The sequence below is a fragment of the Branchiostoma floridae genome, chromosome 19 (assembly GCF_000003815.2).
Source record: "Branchiostoma floridae strain S238N-H82 chromosome 19, Bfl_VNyyK, whole genome shotgun sequence".
In the NCBI taxonomy this organism is placed as follows: Eukaryota; Metazoa; Chordata; class Leptocardii; order Amphioxiformes; family Branchiostomatidae; genus Branchiostoma; species Branchiostoma floridae.
Genome location: NC_049997.1, coordinates 12,169,992 through 12,192,998, shown reverse-complemented (window position 1 = coordinate 12,192,998; position 23,007 = coordinate 12,169,992). Strand labels below are relative to the sequence as shown.

Here is a 23,007-nt window from a genome sequence, read left to right as displayed (position 1 = left end):
ATTCATGGACTTATGCATTTCACTAGATTCAGTCAGTCATTTGTGCTTACTCATTCATGCATCAGTTACTCGTTCATTCATTCATTTATTCATCCATTTTGCAAAAAACTACATATTTTGTAGATCTAGAATTACATGTAAACCAGAATTCCTGTGTTCTAGCCCCATCCTTGTCCATGTCTCATATCTATTTACACATTGTATACACTAGTCTTCTTTCGCCGGTCAGCCTTAATACCGGAAACCACAGGAATCCACAGGAAACCACATGAAGGAATGTATAATCTACTGGAATACAATTTGGTTTTAAACTCATTTACTGATTTAGAGTCCACTACACCCTGTGGTAGGTCATACCAGTCATTTACTACTCTGACACTAAACGACTTGTAGCCTATACAACTTACATTTAAGAGGGACAACTTTAACCGAAGCTACCCATTTCCACCGGAGTGAAATAATGATAAAAGCCGTGCAAAGTGCCTTTCCCAATTGCAAGGACATACAATTAGACAAAGGGATGAAAATTTACATAGATTTGTACATCTATTAGGCCTGATTGACCAAACCGGTTTGTCAGCATTTTCAGTGTTATATTTGGCTGTTGTCTGTATTTTGAATCATTGTCGTGTACAGTACAAGCCATTCACAGGTGAATATTTTAAGCAAATTTTCTTCCTCCCATATGAGTTGTTTCTTGAGACTAGCTTCTGTCCTTTCTGGCACGCTGTTTTTACTGGACGAACTTTCATATTTTAGCCAGATTTTAAAATAATTTATACTGTTTCAGGGCTTTATTTTGAACTCAAGCTGGTGTGCGTATTTCAGTTGCAGACTCTAAGACATGATCGGGATAAGGGATTAATGAATTGTTCTTTATTGGAAGGACCACAATATTCTGTTCCGCGTTTTACAATACAGGAAAGTATGGGTATGCCATATAAATATACACTCTTGAAAGTACGTAGGACACCGTTTTATTGCTAAGTTGGCGGACTGGATGTGTTGCTTGTGCAAAATTATGTAATGGTTAAAAGAAGCAAGCTTTATTAAAGAAATAAAGAAAACAGATTCTTAACACAATCCAAGTAAATTCATATATCTAATATCTATTCCAATATATAACAGCTTTTTGCACTGAAGTTCGGTAGATATATCAGCTGTCTTGTTGTGAAAGTTATCAGAACCCGCTAAACAAACATGTAATGTTACTCTGCAATGAAAACAAACATGGCCGCCGGGCGGCGTCGGTCCGGCCCGTCGTCTCATGCGTTTTCTGACGATTTCTTCATTCCAGGGCCATATGTAGATTATTCTTTGCCAAAATATAGCGACCTGCCATGTTAACTCATCATTACAATGTACATACTGTATTTCAGTAGATTATACACTCCTTCATGTGGTTTCCTGTGGATTCCTGTGGTTTCCGGTATTAAGGCTGACCCTTCTTTCGCTACTTTGTATCACAAGAAGTTTTTTGTATTTGTTTGTTTTGATATTGTTTTTATGATAAGCATTCCCTTGTAACTGTATCATATGTTTGTATAATTCTAAAGTGTGCAATTCAGCATCTTCTGCACAGAAGATTCTGCAATGTATTTATAATAAGTGTTTGTGGATTGAAACAATAAACTAGTTACAGGGCTCGAAATACCACCTGCATATGCTGGTTATAATTAGTGCAAGTAAAATTGGAGCTGGGCAGGTATTTCTGGTGTCTACCTGCACCTAACCTACACTGTTCCATGTACTGTTTTTTTTACGTAAATGTCTTAATTCTTATGATGCAGGTGTATATGGATTGTTATTTAATTAGTTATTGACTGTTACTACCAATATTAAAAGTATGAAAGAAAAAATAGCAATGGTTCTTTGAACAATTTTAGTGCAATCCATTCTTCCTAAATTCAGAGTGGTGCATGTAAAATTTGTCTTGTGCAGGTAATTTTCAATGTTACCTGCACCAGTGCAGCTTTGCAGAAAAAAGTATTTCAAGCCTTGAGTTATATTTGTCTAACCTAAACCTTGTTTCTGTTGTCTCCAGCTTCACAGTGTTGTGGATACTGAGTTGATGAGAGAGGCCCACGGGATGGTAACAGACATGCTGACGGACCCCTGCCTCCCCCCTACTGTCATCAGTGGGCTACGCACCATCAGTAACCTCCTCAGTCCACCCTCTCAATACTCACACAAGCCCAAGGTAAGTCAGTCCACCCTCACAATACTCACACAAGCCCAAGGTAACTCGGACAGTCTCTTCAAGTCTTAGAGAAGTATTTTTATGTGTAGGATCAAAACTACAAGAATACAGGAGGCAACGCTTTTGTTATTGGTTTTATTCTCATTTTAGCTCTGGCTTCACGGGTTGCTAAACAATAAGTGAAACTAGTTTGGTATCCAGCCGTATTAGACTCAGGAGCTACATGTATAAGACGGCTGGATACCAGCATAAAGTGAAGAATAGTACAAACAATTAGATATTTTAGATTGAAAAAGAAAGCTCTTACAAACATTCAGATCCGGGCTGTTATTTTTCCATTTCCAGACTGGATAAAACTATATACGGGCAGATACGAATGGTGTCTCGTATCCACCCATATATGGTCATATCCAGTCCGGAAACGGAAAAATAACGGCCCTGATTTGACTGTATCCAGACCCATTTCGTCCAGTGGCAATGATTACTAGATTGCGTAGAGGATAATATATCTAGTAGTAAATAGAACACATTTTTTCACATTATTAGGAACATATGTGCAAAAGCATTCCTTATCACAAATTTTAGTTGTAGCTCCATGTAGCTGATTGACAAATTTTATATTTGTCCTAAGTCTGTGTCCTTTTCTCTTACAGCAGCTGAACTATCTGGTGGAACTGGCAGAAACTGGGAACATTTCTGACACAGAGGAGTCCCTATCTCCGTACACAGGGGAACGGCCCTCTGCACTACCTAAGGTACTTAGTAATACATACTATGAATTTGCTGCTCTATAAAATGTTCAGGAGATTACTAGTAGACTTATTCCTCAAGCTATCAACATCTTTTGCACTGCGGGCATCCCTCAGTATAAGACATCTAGAGCTGCATAGTTCCCATTTAGAACTTTTATTAATCCTTTCTCTCCTCTCTACTTTATACTACGCACTTACTGCCCTATGTAAGGGTCTGCATGGGAGGGTCTCGATTACACTAGAGGATAGGCTAAAATAAATCCTGCTAAATTCAGTCAGTTACACAAAATGTTGCCATTTTGGTATGAATTACAGGGAATAAATCAAAATAGATTGCAGATGCCTTTTGGAAAAGGGCCTTGCAGGTGCCCATTTCTTCCAAGACAAAATGACGTCACTGTTGCAAAAATAGATGGGCTGGGATCTAACTTTGAAACATCAGATTCTGCTTTGCTTTACTCTTTGTTTGAGTGGGATGAACCAATAAGTAGTGTTTATTTTGGTTCAGGTCCAAACCAGTCCTCAGAGATCTAGGTTTTTTTTCGATCCAAAGTGATTTTCTGCTCCAGTGCCAGTACCCAGTGCTGTATATGTATGTGCAGGTATCAACCCTTAAACACCGCAATTTAGTATCATCTGTGATATGAATTTATGGATTTTTAAGAAGAAAACTGAATCCAGAGATTCCAAAATGAATCTTAAAATTGATTGGCCAAAGTAAGATTAGTGTACGTGTATCACTCACTCACTCAGTACTCATATACTCACTATCTGGTTTAGCATCCGTCGTTCCCTGCATGTATACTTTCAAAACTTGACTGCAGTTTGATAAGCATCTGCTTGGTGGTGCTCCTGCACAGCAATGTTTACCCTTCTTTTATGTTCCACAGAGATTGCGTCGCAGCCTGCCGATCAGCTTGATTCGGCGTATGTCAACCACGTGGACAACCACGACGTCAGCCACCGGCATGCCCACCCTGGAACCTGAGCCGTCACGCATGCGCAGTGCCAGTTTGAGGCAACCCCGAGAGGGACCTCCAGTAACCGGTAACTAATCAGAACAAATTTGGACTAACTCCTCCAAGAACAAAAGTCTTTGAAAAAAATGGGCCAAACTTTCAAGGAAAAAGAAATTTCCAACATGATAGCTAAATTCATGTTTCCTGTTTATACTGACTCGAGAAGTACTTTTTTCCAACACCCCTACATTACAATACCCTTAAAGTAAAGGTGTCGGAACATTGGGATGTTGGAACATATGAATTGTTGTTGGAACATATATAGGGTTGTCGGAACATTGGTCCGCGACTGTAACGTCTGCCCGCAATAGTCATGGTTGATATATATAGTTTTCAATATACCGAGTTACAGTGTGCCTGTTGAAATCTGTGTAGTTATACAATGTAAGTAGCATGTTACTTCTCAAACATGTTGGCATAGATGGATACAGAAACTGAAATAGTTTGTGTGACTGTATGCTGATTATCAAATGTACAAATAAACTTCATAATACAATGTACATCATCAGAATTTTTCAATGAAAAAACAAATTCTTTAATTTCCTTCTGATTCCAGGCAACAGCATGGGTTACATCAAACCTCGCTCGTTTTCCACGTCCGCGTCCTCAGCGTTCGGCTCGATGCCGTTAAACGCGCCGTTCCGGCGAGGGCGCGGCTCGTGGGCGTCGGGAGACTTCTCGCCAACGCGACCAATCCCGTCTCCGTACTCGCGCACCCTGTCGGATGAGACTGACCTGATCAGGAGACGGTACCAGTCCAGTCTGGAGAACTTTGTGGCGGAGAAACAGGAAAAACGAGAGACGGACTCCCCGGGGAGACAGGTCACATCAGACTACGACAGCGCCGACGCGAACAACAGCGACAGCAGCGACAACCTGCCACAGGGAGAGGAGGGGCCGATCGTGGAGGCCGACCGTCCAGACGGAGTATCGGAAGATGATACCGTGACGCAGAGTGAGAGTAAAGAAGATGAAACTGAAGTAAGAAAAAGATTCTTTGAAGATGCTTTTACCAGCAGTTGTTGGTTTGTTGAGAGACTCTAAGTCTAACAGTCAGAAGAATCAAATTGTTAATATTTTTTCAATAATTTTCTATGCAGTTGGCAAAGTTGATAATACAGATTAAAATTGATTTTCAGTCAAACATTTTGCAATGCATATGGGTTTTGGTCTAGTTCTAGACGGTTCTTTACCATTGCAAGAGAGACATCTAGCAACTTATATTGAAACTGCAGATAAATCCTGATGCAAAGATTTGACATTGGATTTGTTAACCTAAGCCTGTGAGAAGTTGTCTAAAATTGCAATTAACTTTGTGTTGTGAAGGTTTGATTCTCTTACTGATGGAATCAATGAATGAGTGAACATAAGAATGAATGAATGAACGAATAATGTGATTTGTTGATTGTACAGGAGGCCTTGTCTATGGAGGAGTACCTTAAAACTGTAGATGACAATTCTATGATGGAACGTCTGTATGAGTGGGACTTCCCAGTGTTTGAATTAGAACTGGAGTTCAAGGACTGTATCCTCAGTATGGTAAGTAAATTTATGTTTCATATTTATTAAAACATTAGAAAACCACTTATTGTGTATTGTGTTATCGTGCAAATCATTGAACTGATGAAAGATAGAGCACACTGGAAGCAGAACTTTGTCAATGCTTCAACTCAATAAAGAGTATGAATATGTATGTATGTACATGTGTATGTATATTACTGTTGTTGTGATTATATAAATCATTGTTAGTATTTTAAAAAAGCCAATTGTCATCAATATCATTCATCAGGCAGTGTAAATGTACTGCAAAACTTTTTAAAGATGTTCACAGTGATTTATTTCTGCGATGACCTCTTCCCTGTGAACTTATGACATCATAAGTATTAAATTTTGTTTTCAATGTATTCCTACTGTACTGCAGACTTATTGCAACTGCTAATTTAAAACTTTCCCCATACCACAGGATTAATCACTGCAAAAGTAAAAGACCTTACAGTGCTTGTAAAGTTGTTGGTAAATCGCATAATGGAAAATATTGAAAATTAGTAATCTCCGCCAGTTGAAACGGTAGTAAATAAAAGAGTAATTGCTTTTTGGCATACTGTTCTCCAACTCAAGAATTTACGATACTTGTTGTGATTGTTACTGTCGGGATTTTAAGAAGTCTTTTTTGCTCTTCAGATGGCGTATCGAGTTTTCCAGGACACAGGCCTGTTTGAGGCATTCCGTGTGCCCAAGCAGGAGTTCATGAGTTACTTCAGGGCTCTGGAAAATGGTTACCGTGATGTTCCATGTAAGTATATGTCTACTGTTCAGATAAACAAAGTGGTTGGTACATTACACATAAAACTTAAAGTAGTAAATTGTAGCCAATGTTATTTACAGTTGTGCAGTACATGTAGAACCGTGTTTGCTTTGGGGACTTTTTGAAAGGTAATGTATGCATAGCCTTTCAAAGCACACAGTACAATCTGTATGATAAAGGTTGACTTGAATGAAATGTAGCCAGTGCAACGACAGATTGTATAGCCCAATGTTTTACCTTAATTAAGCATACTGAATATAGAGGATTGAAGGCTTTGCTTGCTAAAAATTGAAAATTATCCTTAGAATTTTTTTACACTTTGGATTGGATGGTTGTTTACCCTTAGCTGAGTTCAGTTCAGTGCCCTAGATACAAAATGTATGTATGAAATGTTTTTTGTTCTGCATAGATCATAACAGGGTGCACACTGCAGACGTCCTGCAAAAATGTAGCCAGTGCAATGACAGTAGACTTCAGATTGGATTATTGTTTACCCTAGCTCAGTTCAGTTCAGTGTATGTAATGTTTGTGCTGCATGTGTCAGTAATGCCCCCTGTTGGTTTGATAGATCATAACAGGGTGCATGCTGCAGACGTGCTGCATGCGTGCTGGTGGCTGACGACCCAGCCCATCCCTGGCTTCACTCAGGTCCCACTGGAGGAGGACGAACCTGTCAGCAAAGGTACTTCATATTGAAATTATGAAATATTAATTATTCATCAACAAAACAGTGTAATACTTAAATGTTGTGTGGGTTAGGTACCTTTGTAAATGCAGGAAATGTTTCACAAAAACTAATATGGTAGAAGCCGCTTAATTGCACGGCCTATTTGCTTGTGAATTTCGTGCAATTATCCGGCTGGTGCAATAATGCGAAGTTATTTAACTGGACCGCACTGGTTTGGGATTTGGGGATCCCGTGCAGATAACAGAAGTGTGCGTTAATCCGTTGTGCAATTAACTGGCTTCTACTGTATTATGTTGTTGTTGTTGTTGTTGTTGTCCTTGTTTAATTTGTTAAATTTTAATTTGCCCTTGTCTATTTCACCGCTAGACATGGTCTCTTGGTGCTTTAATGGTGTATTATTTCTAATAGAGCTACATGTTAGTGTATGAAAAAGAAATACATTGTACATGTACCAGTGCACTCTGTGTATGTTCGTACCTTTTTTTTCCAAAGGTTGCTATCACATTGCACAGATTGCATTGTTGGAGAATTAAACTGAAAGATGACTTTTATTTCAGTTACAATGTAGCTGTGAACGTAGATTGACTAAATCGAACTTCTAGCACTTTTTAGCAGCCATTCCACTGGTCTCATGAGCTCAATAAGCCCCTCGACAGCAAGGCTAGCTGTGAACGACCGCCGCAAACATTTTTCTATTATGGTATTAGACTGCAGTCTATTGTGTTACCGCGAAATTAAAACCACCACGAAAAGTTCTTTTTCCCGCTACCGCGAAATTAAATCCCCGCAAACTTAAATGCATTTACAGTATATGTAACAAGTTGGTTGAGATGTGATTTCTGTATGTCCCTTTTACTCATGTTTTGCCCCAGATCCAAACACGTTGACCCCTCCCCCGACCCCCGGGCTCCGTACGCCACGGGCGAGCTTCACGGGGGTGGAGGAGAGCTACGGCATCCTGGGAATGAACTTCCCGGCGCTGGAACTGATGGCGCTGTACGTCGCGGCCGCCATGCACGACTACGACCATCCCGGGAGGACCAACGCCTTCCTGGTGGCAACCAGCGCTCCGCAGGTATGGGTGACAGTTGTTTTTAAGCCAGGATGTTTTTTCTTTGTTTAACTTAAAGGAACATTTAGATGTTTGAAGCTGTAATTAGAGATAAATTCTGTATAACAGAATCATTCTTGTCATAAGAAAATTTCTTGTCATAAGAAAGAACGACTTGGTCTCAGAAAACTTTTATCGCCTCACTGACTTTTTCTTATTTTCTACACAGAGAATGATTTTCTTTATGGAAGATGACTTTTCTTCTACAAAGAGTAAATAAGAATAGCATTTTTGGTAGTGTATATCTACATAATACTAGACAAAACAATGTCATAGGCCTTACCCTTGTGTTTGTGGGGCTTTGCCAGGCTGTTTTTGGAAACGAAGAATAGAAATGTATATGTAAATAATAAATTATTTATACGAATAACAACCTACGACTATGCTCTTTGCATCTTGTATGGTTTGGTGTCTTTTATATCATACTTTCAGACCTAAAAGCTGCCTGGCCTGGCCCCAGTTAAGAACTGTGACATAGGTCTAAGTCCTGTATTTTTCCTGCAGGCGGTTTTGTACAATGACCGGTCAGTCCTAGAGAACCACCATGCAGCAGCAGCCTGGGCCCTGCTGCTCTTCAGACCCGAGCTCAACTTCCTCTGTCACCTGGAGACCGCCGAGTTCAAACGCTTCCGATTCCTGGTCATCGAGGCCATTCTTGCCACCGACCTCAAGAGGCACTTCGACTTCCTCACCGAGTTTAATGCAAAGGTAATTCCCAAACACTTGTACATCTTTCCTTAGCTTCATTTTCAGTTCTTCTATTTGCAGTGTGTGTGTACTTATAATCCGGCCACACCAACCATGGATGAATTGATGTGGCCTAATGTTACTTTGAACAAGATTTACTAATCTCCAAGCAGATGTTAAAACTCTCATTTTATTTTTCATAATTTGACCTAACAACCTGATGATGCTATTCACAATTTTTTAGTTGAGTGACACATAGTGTTGCCCACCAATACACTGTTACCGCCATGAAAATCATTCAACTTGGTACACTGGTAAAAAATACTGGAAAGTCATTTGTACTGGTACTGTGCCTGAATACCCTAAATACATGTGGACTTATGTTTCTAAGAATGTATCATTCATGCATACCACAACAATAAATATTCAGCATTGAAAACATTGCATTGGCATTCAAACCAGTCTTTAATTTGAATTTGTTTTAAAAGCATCAATTCACATAAAATCCCTGAAGTATAGATGAACATTCTATCAACTTTTTACTCATGTTTCTGTCATCATTGACATCCACAAGTTACACATACTTTGTGAAATAGTTCAGCTAGGTACAGGTTTAGACCTTTGTACCTGATGTTATGTTTAGGTAACGCTAGTTCACCTTTATCCATGGGGTGACCTTTATCCGTTGTCTTTAAAAACAGCACATTTAGGAGTATTAAGTCTGCTGACATTGGTTTCAAATTTGCAATATATTTAAAATGTTCCGGTTTGAAACCACCGGCCGTCGACTTCATACCCCTAAATACGTTTTTTTTACAAACAACGAATATAGGTTACCCTCGGATAAAGGTGAACCTGCGTTATATATGCAACACTAGTGTCACACCTGCAAGGTTTGATGCTAACCAGTTTGTTTTCAGACTAAGTTTGTGTTCTCCTGTGTTCATGTCCTGGTTCCTTTTCCCTCTTCAGTTGGCAGCCTTGAACGCTACTCCTAGTGATACCAGTTCTGAGTGCTCCTTCAGTGAGGTTAAAGAGAAGGTGCCTTTTATTTGCCTTTTTGTTCTCTTTTCTCTCCGATCACACCTTCCAATAATCACTGATTGACTTTGAATTTCAGTAGAGTACTTCTGTATGATCAGTCGTATACACTTCTAGTATTTATTCCTGTTATACTAGCACATGCCATAACCTAGATGTAATTTTTGTTCTCTTTTCTCTCGGATCACACCTTCCAAAAATCACTGATTGACTTTAGATTTCAGTAGAGTACTTCTGTATGATCAGTCGTATACACTAGTATTTATTCTTGTTATACTAGCACATGCCATAATTTAGATGAAGCTCTTGTTCTCTTTTCTCTCGGATCACACCTTCCAAAAATCACTGATTGACTTTAGATTTCAGTAGAGTACTTCTGTATGATCAGTCGAATACACTAGTATTTATTCTTGTTATACTAGCACATGCCATAATTTAGATGAAGCTCTTGTTCTCTTTTCTCTGATCACACCTTCCAATAATCACTGATTGACTTTTAAATTTCAGTAGAGTACTTCTTTATAATCATTCAAGTGACTGTATTATTTTACTCCTATTATATACTAGCACATGCCATAACCTAGTTGTAGTGTTTGTTCACTTTTCTTTGATCACTCCTTCCAATAATCACTGATTGACTTTAGATTTCAATAGAGTACTTCTCTATGATCCGTCGTATACACTGTATTTACTCCTGTTATACTAGCACATGCCATAACCTAGATGTAGCGTTTGTTCTCTTTTCTCTCAGATCACACCTTCCAATAATCACTGATTGACTTTACATTTGAGTAGAGTACTTCTGTATAATCAGTCAAGTGACTGTATTATTTTACTCCTGTTATACTAGCACATGCCATAACCTAGATGTAGTGTTTGTTCTCTTTTCTCTCAGATCACACCTTCCAATAATCACTGATTGACTTTAAATTTCAGTAGAGTACTTCTGTATGATCAGTCAAATACACTGTGTTTACTTCAATTGTACTAGCATATGCTATAACATACATTTGTAAATGTAGTGTTTGTTCCCTCTTCTTCAATCACCATTCTTTCAATAATCACTGATTGACATTGAATTTCAGTCGTACATATGGTGATATTTCGAGCCCTGCATGCTATCACCATAATGCCATTGACTTACCATAAAATCACCATTCTAGTGACAAAACGAAATATTCTCGGTGTCTAATGTGTGCAATATTAGAGTGAATACAGTTCAGTCATAAAGTTGAAGAAAAAATCGCTAATAGAAATTAGGAATCAAAACTGTGTGTTCATGTTTATGTAATCTTTTCCTCCTTCCCTTCTTCTCTTCCATGCAGTCTTGTACTAATGATACTTTGTTGTGTGAATAATCCAGACAAGCAGTTATTATATGTTCTTTCCACCTTCCAGGCATCTGTAGGCTACTCCTACAGTTTATGTCCCTTCATTCACGTGAGCACTCGTTCCCTTGCCTTTTCAAGGCGGTGCTAGCTTTTAGGGACATTGCCTGCCTGTGCACCACCTTTTCTGGCTGATTTTGATGTTTTGTTGTTCCCATTAACCTCAAATTCATCCTATTCTATGCAAAAACATTTGCTACCCTAGTCTTTTAGGCTGAAATGTCAGCACGTTCGTGCAGTGCGAGTCCCTGTTACTGTGTGTTATCGTCAAAAGAGTCTCTTTTAGTCTTTTTACATTTTGGCAATTCCTCAGTATTCGGGGTGGTGAGAGCACCCCACAAAGACCTGAATCCTATGTTTGGGGCGAAATTCTGGTGTCTAATGCGTTACCAATGGCAATTAGGGGTGGGTATGATGTACCAGTACGAAACCGTTTTTTTCTTGTTTGGCCAGGTCCGAAAACAAAAATCCTGAAAAATCAGTGGACCGGAATTTGGAGTGGAAAACTGGAGTGGCAGATTATATCGACGGGTTTACACGTTTTGGCGCTTACCGGTTCAAGAAAACAACGAGCGTAGAGTTTCTACCGCGTTTCAACATCAAAGTTACAGAGTTAACATGAAGACAGCCAGGATTTTAAAATGTCAGTGAGAGTCAAATACTCCACCAGATAGATTCCTTTGTAGAGTATTGCCCATTCACAAGTTTTCAAAACATTCACATATAGGTCCAAGTCTGGACCGGGACCAGAACCTGATCCTTTGGACCTGTACCCAAATTTTCTGTACCAGTACCCATCCCTACTAGTAATCAAAAGGCTAAACGTTTTAAAATGGGGCATGTTCCCGACTATTTGGCAGGGAAGCAAACCAGAGCTAAAATAGGATGGAAACGTTGAAGTCGAAATAATTAAAGCTGGCAAAGATGGTACCCAGGCTGGAGCAGAGTGCTTGTATCTAACACTTAGTTAATACTCACCTATATGCATGTGTTACTGTAGTACTGACTATGCACTGATCATGATGACTCACTCCTTAACCTGTACACTAACATCTTCTAACACTTGGGAACTAAAAAGTTTTAAGACTTTTAGGTATAGTTGTCTTCACCAATATCACAGATATAAGAAACAAAAAAGGAATTTGATGGAATATGATACAAAGAGTAATATGATCTCTAGAAGAAATATTGCCTGAGTGTATATTATGTTCGTTTTAAGGGATCACTGGTGGCTAGAACCAAGATTGCCAGTTACACTTCACAATGAAGCTTATTCTATATGCATGTGGTGAAGACACTATAGCCTATGGTGCAGGCATGTAGACATGTTTGGTGCCAAGATGCAGATGTAAGGCCACAGCAAGTAAATTTTATGGATGACATCAGCGCACGCATTAATTTTCGCGCTGAAAAAAAACCAAGAATTTTTCTCCTCTTCGGGGATGGTCAGAAAGACCAAAATAGGCAAACATGTTGTGCTGTAGCCTGATAATCATACTTGTCATTCTCTTATGTCCTTGAACTACAAGTCCACCATCTTTTTGTCACTACATGTAATCTCAAGATATCTTTAGAACCAATTTGTAAGTCACCGTGTCTTACACTTGTAGCTGCTTTCTCTTACTGACTTCATCTCTCTTGGTGCAGGAATTAACAAAGGAATGTAGACAAGCTACATGTATGGAGCATTTTCATGTGACGTTGTCACTGTCTTCTACCATTGTGTACCACGTTGGTGTCCCTATTTAGATTTATTGAAATTGCAGACAATGCTATACATGCAAACTCTGGCAGCTAATTAGATATTAGCTGATATTGGATACCATTATGCAAATACATACATTTGCAATCCAGGCAATCATTTTGACTGAACCATTTTCTGACATTCAAAAATCTCTCTCAAACTCTTGAGTGTTTACAGTTCAAAGAAGAGAATACCTGAAGAATATTCAAAACGTGACAATAAGACATAGCAAGGCCGTGTTATAGAAAGGCCGCTTGAACTATGGTCCATTGAAATGTAAATAGGGGCACCAATATATGGAACACCTGCCTGGTTCATTTGATATGAAAAAAGAGAAATGCTCTCCCGGTATATGAAAAGGTCAAGGAAATGACAAGGATGTCTAAATTGCTTTAGATGAACGAAGACGACTCACCCGGAATAGACTGGCGCAACGAGAACGACCGGCTTCTCGTGGTGCAGATGTGCATCAAGCTGGCGGACGTCAACGGACCGTGCAAGGCGGAAAACCTGCACATCACGTGGACCAACCGGATTGTTGCAGAGTTCTATGAACAGGTGAGACCACACGGTATTGGTCAAGCAACCATTTCATAAATATTTCGAATAATTCAATGCAATCTTGTAATGCTTCATGTTACTTTGTGAAATTACTTGAATATACTATTGCATGAAACCGACAAATTTTATCTATTTGCTTGAGTAGCTTTGTCTAACCTTTATAATTGTGATACTGCATGTATTTGTGTGATGTAGAAAATACAATGTATTCTCAGTCTCTAATATACCGTAGATACTTATAGAATTAGAACAAAAGAACTCCATTCGCTTGTGTGGAGTCTGTTCTGTTTAATCGATGGAAGCCTGTGTGATACAACTAAGAGGTCTGTGTGATACGGAAAATTATCACCCAGTCCAGAACACTATTGAACGTTATTGCGGCCCAGGTATGACATAAAATGTTATATTGTCTTATTGTAGGTTCCACAAAAAGTGTATGTTTACATTTGTGTACTGGTGTACTACTAGTACAATGTATATCATGGTCAAACCTGAATTCCACACTGTCTTGCGTTTTTGTGTAGGGTGATGACGAGGCGGGGCGTGGCCTCCCCATCTCTCCCTACATGGACCGTAACAAGCCTTCTATAGCTATGTCCTGTGTTTTTGTGTAGGGTGATGACGAGTAACAAGCCTTCTATAACTATGTCCTGTGTTTTTGTGTAGGGTGATGACGAGTAACAAGCCTTCTATAACTATGTCCTGTGTTTTTGTGTAGGGTGATGACGAGGCCTCCCCATCTCTCCCTACATGGACCGTAACAAGTCTTCTATAACTATGTCCTGTGTTTTTGTGTAGGGTGATGACGAGGCCTCCCCATCTCTCCCTACATGGACCGTAACAAGTCTTCTATAACTATGTCCTGTGTTTTTGTGTAGGGTGATGACGAATAACAAGCCCTCTATAACTATGTCCTGTGTTTTTGTTTAGGGTGATGACGAGGCGGGGCGTGGCCTCCCCATCTCTCCCTACATGGACCGTAACAAGCCGTTCCTGGCGCGGCTGCAGGAGTCCTTTATTAACCACCTCGTGGCGCCTCTCTGTAACGCCTACGCCGCGGCGGGGCTGCTGCCTGGGCACTGGGTGGAGGAGGAGGAGGATTTAAGTAGCACGTCAGGTATCATCATCATCATCTGTTCGTACTGGTTGCACGGATAAACATGACTCTATCCCTCCATCCATAGCTTTTGGCATATCTTCCACTGAACAGGCATCTTCTCAAAGCTGTTGTAGATGGGTTTTACATGGTCTTCCTACTTATCAGGTATCCTTAAATGTAACCGGAGGTCAACCCAACACAGGCTGTTACATGTACATCTTCTAGATGCTGTCCATTGGGCACTCAAAATATTGTTGAGCAGGACGTATTTATTTTTTGGTTGGATGTTTTTCAACTCGGTGGATTGCTGCATGAACAAAGCTATATATTGACTTCCTTTGACTTATCACTCTGACAGCAGGTTTACATAGGGTCAGATGTCAGATGTCTGATGTGATTAAACCCTTAAACTGCCAAACCCGGATATATCCAGCACACATATACATGTCCTGTGTGCCGTGGCCGGATATATCCGGTATAGCGTATTCCCCCGAAGTAGCAGCTTTGCGCGCTTGTAGCGCACAAACCCCGGAAGTTAGGGACTTCGGCCTTGTTCGGGGGTTGCTGTTGGGAGGTCAGCGGCCAATCCTGGCACTGTTAGCATTTAATAGGGCTGAAACTCTGGCAGTTTAAGGGTTAAGAATGTCTCTCATGCTAGTAGAAGGCTATGGATAGAGTGACACAGACATTCTCCTTTTTCTTTCCGAAGGCAAAGTGGAGGCAGAAAATGAAGCTTCACCTCCAGAAGAGGATGATGACTCAGGTAAGAACTATTTTCAAAATGGGAAATAAAGGATAAAGATAGAATCAGAGCATGTTAGAATTGCATGGTGCAAAATACTTTTTTGAAGTTATTACTTTCTTCTACTGGTAGTTATCTATTATCTTGTCTTCCAGTTACATGTTTCTTATGTTTTAGCTTATAAAGAAATAAGTACAAAAGCTTAATGCATGTAGGTGGGGGAAAAGCGGTGTTCCAACTGCAAAATTTCAGGTTGTACAGTGGGCGTTTGCACGTGTGCAAGTGTGTATTTTGAGCACTGAATTGTAGTGTGCAGTATGAGACAATTTCATATTTCATAATGAAGACTGAAACCTAAATTTCATACCTTTTTTATCTGTTCTGAAATTTCTTTAATTCGAACCATGATTTGTATTTCTGTAGTTGATGATGATGCCACCTGCCTGAAGAAGGAACTGCAGCCTCGTAAGGTCACCAGCCCGCTCACCGAGAACATCAAGCGCAACCACCAGCGCTGGCTCCAACTGCTTAAAGAAGAAGAGAAGGAAGAACAACAGTCCGCAGAGCGCGACGACAGCAAGCGCGAGTTCGGCGCAGTTCCCGAGGAGGGGGAAGAAAGTCGCGAAGAACACCCCGATAGTTTTGATAAAGACTTCAACAATGAAGCTGGCAAGGTGGACACTTTGGGTACTGAAGAACAAAACACGCAAGCACACTCCAGGGCGAGGTCGCTCGAGGGAGAGAAACGGCGCATCATCTTCGAGAGCGGAACGATACAAATAACGGAGGAGTCGACGATAGAAGACACGGTGGCGACAGGTCTCGTCTCGCAGATAATGGAAGACACAAGGACAGAACTGAGAAACGTTGTAGGTTTGACGGAACAGGGAACAACAACGACAACAACAACGACGCAGGAATCACACGCTGTTCAACAGAGACTTGAGTCCACAGACACTGTAGAAGAGGTGGAGTCAACGGAGAGGTAACTTTCTGAAAACTGGAGGAGTCTCTTCCCTCAATGTGTGTTGCAGTCCTCAAAGTAGAGAATACGGTCACAAAAAAAGCTGTCATCACTGTATGATAAGTATTGTAGGAGCTGAGTTTTTGAGACACATATCAGATAAACAATTGTTTTGTGGGAACAGTCAACATACTCATCTGCAGTGCAACTTGAAATGGATAGGGGGAGCTCTTGTTCATGTACCAGTAATTGTTTTTTATGTTACAGGGACCAACTTTAGCCATGACTGTAGATAACATGTTTGTATCACTTTTTTTATGTATCATCGAGAAAATATCAACGAGACATATTTTCATCATATTGAATACTAATCATTTTTTCTTATATCATAAAGTTAGCTTTATCTTTGCTTATACATACATGTAGTTTTAAAACAAGGAAAAAAGGACTGTTTCTGAATTTTATTCTGATGTAAGCAAGCTTCCTATTATGTGCACCGTATTCTCTCAATTTTCTAGCATTCCAACAATGAAAATACCTTACATGAGCAGTCAATATATATGATATGGTGAACGTACTTCAATATACAAATGTATTGCTATTTATCAAGATATACTATAGGACAATACATGTATATTCTGGCGAGTGAATTTGTGCCTGTATATTCCAGCCTCTAGGTTATAGGGAATTCGTAGATGCCTAGCTGCTCGTTGGGTGAAATTCTATGTTTACACATAATGTTGTGATTGTATGTATGAAATATAGGTTGTCAGGTATATAATTATCGTCATATATGTTTATATCCAACTATTTTTGTTCCAGACTTTGTAAGTTTATGACTATTCACATTCCAGAATCTTTTTGCATTAGGGGAACGGGTCGTACCATTATATAGCAGTTTTTGTTTTTCCTCAGAAAAAAAGACTGTATTACGTACACATTTATACTGATATCTATATGCTATATGTAGATTTATACTATGAGCACTATAATGATTATTTGGAGAAAGATTGCAGGAATCTATTTAGAATTGCCAGATAGCATATTGCCATACAGTATACATCCTGTCTATTGTATTATGCAGATTTAAGATATATCCCGCATAAATGAATTTTGAATACTTCCAATAGATTTAAATATACAGCTTTGAAAAGACACAATGACAATTAAGACAAAAAAGACAAATTATTAGCAGCCGGCTAGGTGAATGTAAATATGATCATGAGAATTTTAGTGCCATAAAATAAGTTTGGAAAGTACCAAACAGACAGTTTTCCAAGATCTGCCATGCCTAAATGTTCTTCATTTTCCAAGGTTCAAAGAATCAAACAGGTGTTTAACAATACCAGGATTGCTAGTAGAAAGTTATATGCTTTATTCTCTGGAAGAACTATAGGAAAAAAAGCTTTGTTCCATTTAACATATTATGGTGTTCATGGAAACATATCAAACAATGAAGAATAATACACTCCCTATAATGATTCTATTTTTAGCAGAGAATGTGCTTCAAGATATGTATATAGATATAGACATTATGGAACATTATGTATGTGTATAATGTTTAGGATTTTGAAGATTGTGTAGAAACTATGGAAACATTTCATTCTCCAAAAGTTTGAAAGTACAAAAGGAGTACATTCCTTAAGTCAGTCAATCAAGAGAGCAGCAAAATTTCCCAACCAATCAGAGCATTACACAGATTATCAGCAGATTTTATGCAGCCAATCAGGACCCTTTGTTGGAATTCTTGTCCCTGATTGGCTAAAGCTTTATGTAGATGAGTCTCAGATGCACTAGGACAAAAGTATAGTGATGAGAGAGTGTTACAGTAATTGCTTGACATTTTCTGAAGAAACTTTTCTTCAAAGAGGCAAAAATGTGAACTGCTAACTTCAGTGCCAACATGGATTTCAGTGTTAAACATTACAGGAACATTCCATTAAGAAGACAAGAATAGATTTAGTTAACTGTTAGGTTTTGACACCATATTACTAACCTAAGCCCTGATTGAACCCTTGTTGTACCCCACATTTAACCAGTGCTTCGAAAGAAAACGATACTTATAATTATGTATTATAGGAAATTGTCAAAAATGTTTAATTTTGACAACTCTATGAATCAGTTTTCCAAATCTGTCATAACTGGGAACATGTCTGGTGACATCACAGAATCTTGTGCACACATGTGCACATATTTTAGTGATGTCACTGATAAATTGTGTTCTACTGTAAGATATGTGCTATCTGTCACATTTCCATGCTTTGTTGCTTATTGTGAAAAATTCATTCTATGTGACTAAACAAAGAATAGAGGACTTATTAAGAATAATTATAGTGATGCCAGCATATGAATTATGAGGCTTGAACATTTAAGTTTTTCTTATAATTTTTGTGTACTGCTTCTGTTTTTTTTCCTTGGTAATTTTACTCAAAGGGTATCTATAAACAGAGTAGACTGAACAACTATGTCACAGGGTATATATTTTCCCATAGCCATACTTCTTCGCTTCTTTCTCAGAACTGTTAAATCTTGCCCTACGCACCGAAAGTGACCATAGTATTACTTACAATACAATACACAAAGCCTGGGTGAAAGTGGAAGATTCTCACTTTCAGTTTTTAAGAGTGAACATTTTCTCAACAAATAGGGGACATTTGTGTACCTTCAAAATGGCTGTACAGTTCATGTAGTACATTTGGTATTCTAACAGAGGACTAGATAGGGACAAGAAAAAATCAGTGACATCTAATTTTCTCAATATAGTTTTGGGCAGCAAAATTTCAAACCTGGGTCTTTCTTTACTACTAACGCATATTTTTTTTCTTACATATTTCACTCATACCTATCCAGCTGTTTATACCTCTTGTCTTAGCATCGGTGATCACTTGTAACTTATTCAGATTTCTGTCTTGTGCTGTTTTATGACTTAAGACGTGCCAAGTATGTATGGGTAAAGTAATTATGATTGCTACATACTTAGACATATGTTCAGTATGACTATAACATTACTTTCTTCATTATGTGAGAATGCTTCCTTCCACTGTCAATTGTACATAGGCACTGTCTTTGTGTAAAGAGATGTTATGTTGTTTAGATTTGTTTTTAAGTAGTTTTGCAGATAAGAATAGTTGTCTAATGAAATGTGATATGCAATTCTGAATCACCCAGCGTTATGTGGTTAGCTTGTTCTGTTCTATATCACATTGAATCGTGTGATTTACGAAGAAGCACCCTTGAGTATATATGTATACGTGTGTGTGGTGTTTTTGTTGTATATTACGGATGTCTTATACTTGTGTACTACTATGAAAGACACTTGCCTCCTGTTATGTACATGTATGTATGTGTACAGTACAAAATAGAGAATTAAAGATTTAGAAGAGAAAGAAATGCATTTGCCGTTTTTTTCCTGATATTCTTAGTGTCACTGTACTCTCTTAAGAAGTTATTACATCTATATTTTTAGCGAATGACTTGTGAATCTTTATTCAAAGACACTATGTATTTCTCCACATCTCAGTGAACGTATGCTAAACAGATGTTTCGTACAGTTGAATAGCTTACCAAATTCAAGTATATAAAGCCTATTGTATACAATAACGTAGAAAAGAAGGTTTTCTCACGTTGGTTTGCATATATTGCCAAAGATGCTTTAATAATTGCCTGCTGCACTCCTCTCATCTCTAAGGTTTCTTACCATGATGTAGTGCCTTCATGTGATTACTTTTCCTGATGAACTGTCCACTGCGTTGCTCACATTTATAGGGGTTCACAACAGTGTGAGTCCGCATGTGAGTGTGTAGAGTACTCACCTGACCAAACCCACACATCTGTGCCCTACGGACGTCTGTTTCTACGCAGTCCCCACCGCTAACATACACGTCCGTTTACATCATTAATTCAGTGTTTTTCACGGTCATGTTTTAGCGCCATCTATCTTTGCATCCGCCAACTGCAGCTTTGCGATCATCAACCGCATACACTAAGCAGGTTTTGTAGAGCCTCCTTGGGTAAACCAATTCAAAATGGCAGAGTTTATCCGACACAAAGGACATCGGGCTTCGAAATACTTTTGAAAACCGATGATGGCCAAATGATTTCTCAAAATGAAGGAGCAATGCCTGCGACACTGTCTCAAATAATATACATACTGGTGGTACCTCGGATCAACACCCTGCTCCTACGTGAGGATTATGTAAAATTGGACGGTCCTCTGCGTCATTTTTACACTTCAGAACAATCTGGAAGCAACTGCACCATTCGTTTGCTAAGTTTTAGCTCTCTAAGAGTCCCCGTTTGTTAAAAACAGCGTTTCTCGTGTCTGTTATCCATTTCCAGTCGCTTCAGCAACAGCTACGGTACAAAAACGCCACTGTTACTCAGCGGAATAAATTAGAACTGCAACTAAGCAGTCACCTTTGTGATATGGATGCTGATTGGTCCAATAAAATAAATTGACCAACCGGTGTAGACGTTTGTTCTGCGGGCAAATAACTTAGCTGCTAGAGATCGCTGTTCAATATACAATCTAAAATTGCATTGGGATATTACTCTTCTGATGTTCCTTTTTGATCCGCTAGGTGACGCCCTTGACACGCATCAAAGACTCCGCGATCATCGATTGTAGTCTGTATGTATTCATTACCTCCTTGAATGAGGTTCACCTCCTTCGGAGATATAGCAGTAGTCCGTGTGTCCACAGCTATAACTCCAGATCCCTTTTGTGCACTTATTTGTATTTTAGTATGATGCCAGTCGATTTCAGGCACCGTAGCAATGCTTCTGTAAGTATTGTAAGATTATAAAACGACACCAGCATCTCCAATAATCTCAGCCCCTATCAAAGCATCTGTAGCCGGTACAACACAAGCTGTCGTCGATTGGAACTAATTAAACGTAAATACTTCACAAGCAGAGGTTAGGTTACTGCCTTGGTCCATAACGTCCTTGCTTGGTCCTAGTGTTACAATACTGAGACAACTACCTGGAAAATGGAATCCGGTTTTAGAGACATGATTTTTCCTTGCAAAGAGGGCTAAACAGTAACCCACATGAAAAACACCATAATTGATTACCCCACGGAAGATTGTGCCTATGAACTATTGTTTGTATTTGTGTGTAATTGTGTGCTAATGAACTTACATGAAAAGATCACATCAACTACGTGATACAGTTGCGACCCTTTATTCAATACAACAATACCATAAATGGAAAGCAAACTTCAAACTGATCTACTAACAGCAATAACAGGATGGTAAAAAAAAACTAGTCAAAACAGCTAATTATAAAATGAACATTCATGTACACGGGCTAATCTAAATGATGGCTGCCTCTATACGTCCTAAGACCATTTCTCAATTCTAATGGATAACAACACATTAAAAAATGATAAACAACTTGCAGTGTACGAGGAGTTAAAACACAAAATCCAAAGATTAACATTTTGCATATTCACAGAAATTAGCGTTGCAAACGCAACAAAGTAGGAGAAAGTCTAAGTGCTAAGAGGTAACAGTTTCACACAAATGCACTTCTTCTGTCTATACGTAATCATGCTAGAGACATTTCTGCACTTCTAATCGCCAAACTCCTGACCATGCTTTTGGCCAATAGATGACAAAGTTTTATTAACGGTTTATTGTCTTTTTACCCAATTGATGGGCTACTTACAGTCTGTATAAACTGACTGACAGAGACTACAGTAATCTCCATATGCGTATTCATATGGTTCCGTATCATATTGAATATCCTTTGTAAGAATTGAACGAAAGCTTTTTGTCCCTTTCCCACGTTTTGCGGTCACTAGCAAGAGTGGGCCCGCATCATGTGTGTTTTCATGGTAGACAGCTGACTAAACTGCTTACTACACTCCTCACAGGTATACGGTTTCTCACCGGTGTGCGTTCTCATGTGTGTTTTCAGATGACCCAGCTCACTGAACTGCCGGCTGCACGCATCGCACGTGTACGGTTTCTCGCCAGTGTGTGTCCGAATGTGTTTCTTCAGACTACACATCACAGTGAACTGCTTGCTGCACTCCTCACAACTATACGGTTTCTCACCTGTGTGAGTTTTCATGTGTGCTTTCAATGAACAAAGCTCCCTGAACTGTCTGCTGCACTGCTCGCACTTGTACGGTTTCTCGCCAGTGTGTGCCCGCACGTGGCTCTTGAGGTGTGAGAGTGTGATGAACTGCTTGCCGCACTCCTCGCACCTGTACGGGCTTTCCCCTGTGTGAGTCCGCTTGTGAATCGTTAGATGGCCTTTCTCCCTAAAGCTTTTGTTGCAAATTTCACACGAGTACGGTTTTTCCCCAGTGTGAGTCCTTATGTGTTTCTTCAGATCACTCAACAGACAGAACTGTTTGCCACATTCCTCACATCTGTGCGGTTTCTCACCTGTGTGAGTCCGCATGTGAGTTCGCATGTTACTCCGTTGACTGAAAGTCCAACCGCATTCCTTACATGTGTATGGTCGCTCGCCGGTGTGAGTTCGCACATGTATAGTCAACTCACCCTGCGTAGTGAACTGTTTGCTGCACTCCTCACACCGGTACGGCTTCTCACCCGTGTGAGTCCGCATGTGAGTCGTCAGATAAGCTAACTGACTGAAGCCTTTGTTACATTTGTCACACGTGTACGGTTTCTCACCGGTATGTGTGCGTACGTGTGCCTTTAGATGACCCAGCCGACTAAACCGCATGCTG

General features: G+C 39.4%; 2 protein-coding genes across 7 annotated transcripts in view; one reads left to right on the top strand and one right to left on the bottom strand.

Annotated features, from left to right (window-relative positions):
- LOC118406636 (cGMP-inhibited 3',5'-cyclic phosphodiesterase A-like) overlaps nucleotides 1–19,655 on the top strand; it is a 106,189-nt gene extending 86,534 nt beyond the window's left edge. Inside the window, exons 3-17 of one of the 6 annotated variants that reach the window (XM_035806848.1) lie at nucleotides 2,045–2,200; nucleotides 2,857–2,955; nucleotides 3,843–3,999; nucleotides 4,528–4,952; nucleotides 5,385–5,510; nucleotides 6,153–6,264; nucleotides 6,845–6,958; nucleotides 7,837–8,039; nucleotides 8,580–8,783; nucleotides 9,735–9,803; nucleotides 11,202–11,243; nucleotides 13,332–13,493; nucleotides 14,427–14,613; nucleotides 15,305–15,358; nucleotides 15,761–19,655. In XM_035806848.1, the coding sequence (XP_035662741.1) occupies nucleotides 2,045–2,200; nucleotides 2,857–2,955; nucleotides 3,843–3,999; nucleotides 4,528–4,952; nucleotides 5,385–5,510; nucleotides 6,153–6,264; nucleotides 6,845–6,958; nucleotides 7,837–8,039; nucleotides 8,580–8,783; nucleotides 9,735–9,803; nucleotides 11,202–11,243; nucleotides 13,332–13,493; nucleotides 14,427–14,613; nucleotides 15,305–15,358; nucleotides 15,761–16,326 (2,676 nt within the window). In that variant the 3' untranslated portion in view covers nucleotides 16,327–19,655. Of the gene's footprint in view, nucleotides 1–2,044; nucleotides 2,201–2,853; nucleotides 2,956–3,842; nucleotides 4,000–4,527; nucleotides 4,953–5,384; nucleotides 5,511–6,152; nucleotides 6,265–6,844; nucleotides 6,959–7,836; nucleotides 8,040–8,579; nucleotides 8,784–9,734; nucleotides 9,804–11,201; nucleotides 11,244–13,331; nucleotides 13,494–14,020; nucleotides 14,400–14,426; nucleotides 14,614–15,304; nucleotides 15,359–15,760 lie in introns of those variants that run through there. The other 5 variants (XM_035806847.1, XM_035806849.1, XM_035806853.1 and 2 more) reach the window with 5 other exon arrangements.
- A 2,402-nt stretch (nucleotides 19,656–22,057) lies between these two features.
- LOC118406487 (gastrula zinc finger protein XlCGF57.1-like) overlaps nucleotides 22,058–23,007 on the bottom strand; it is a 3,445-nt gene continuing 2,495 nt past the window's right edge. The window contains exon 3 of the mRNA XM_035806543.1: nucleotides 22,058–23,004. Coding sequence (XP_035662436.1) covers nucleotides 22,104–23,004 — 901 coding nt within the window. The 3' untranslated portion in view covers nucleotides 22,058–22,103. The remainder of the gene's footprint in view (nucleotides 23,005–23,007) is intronic.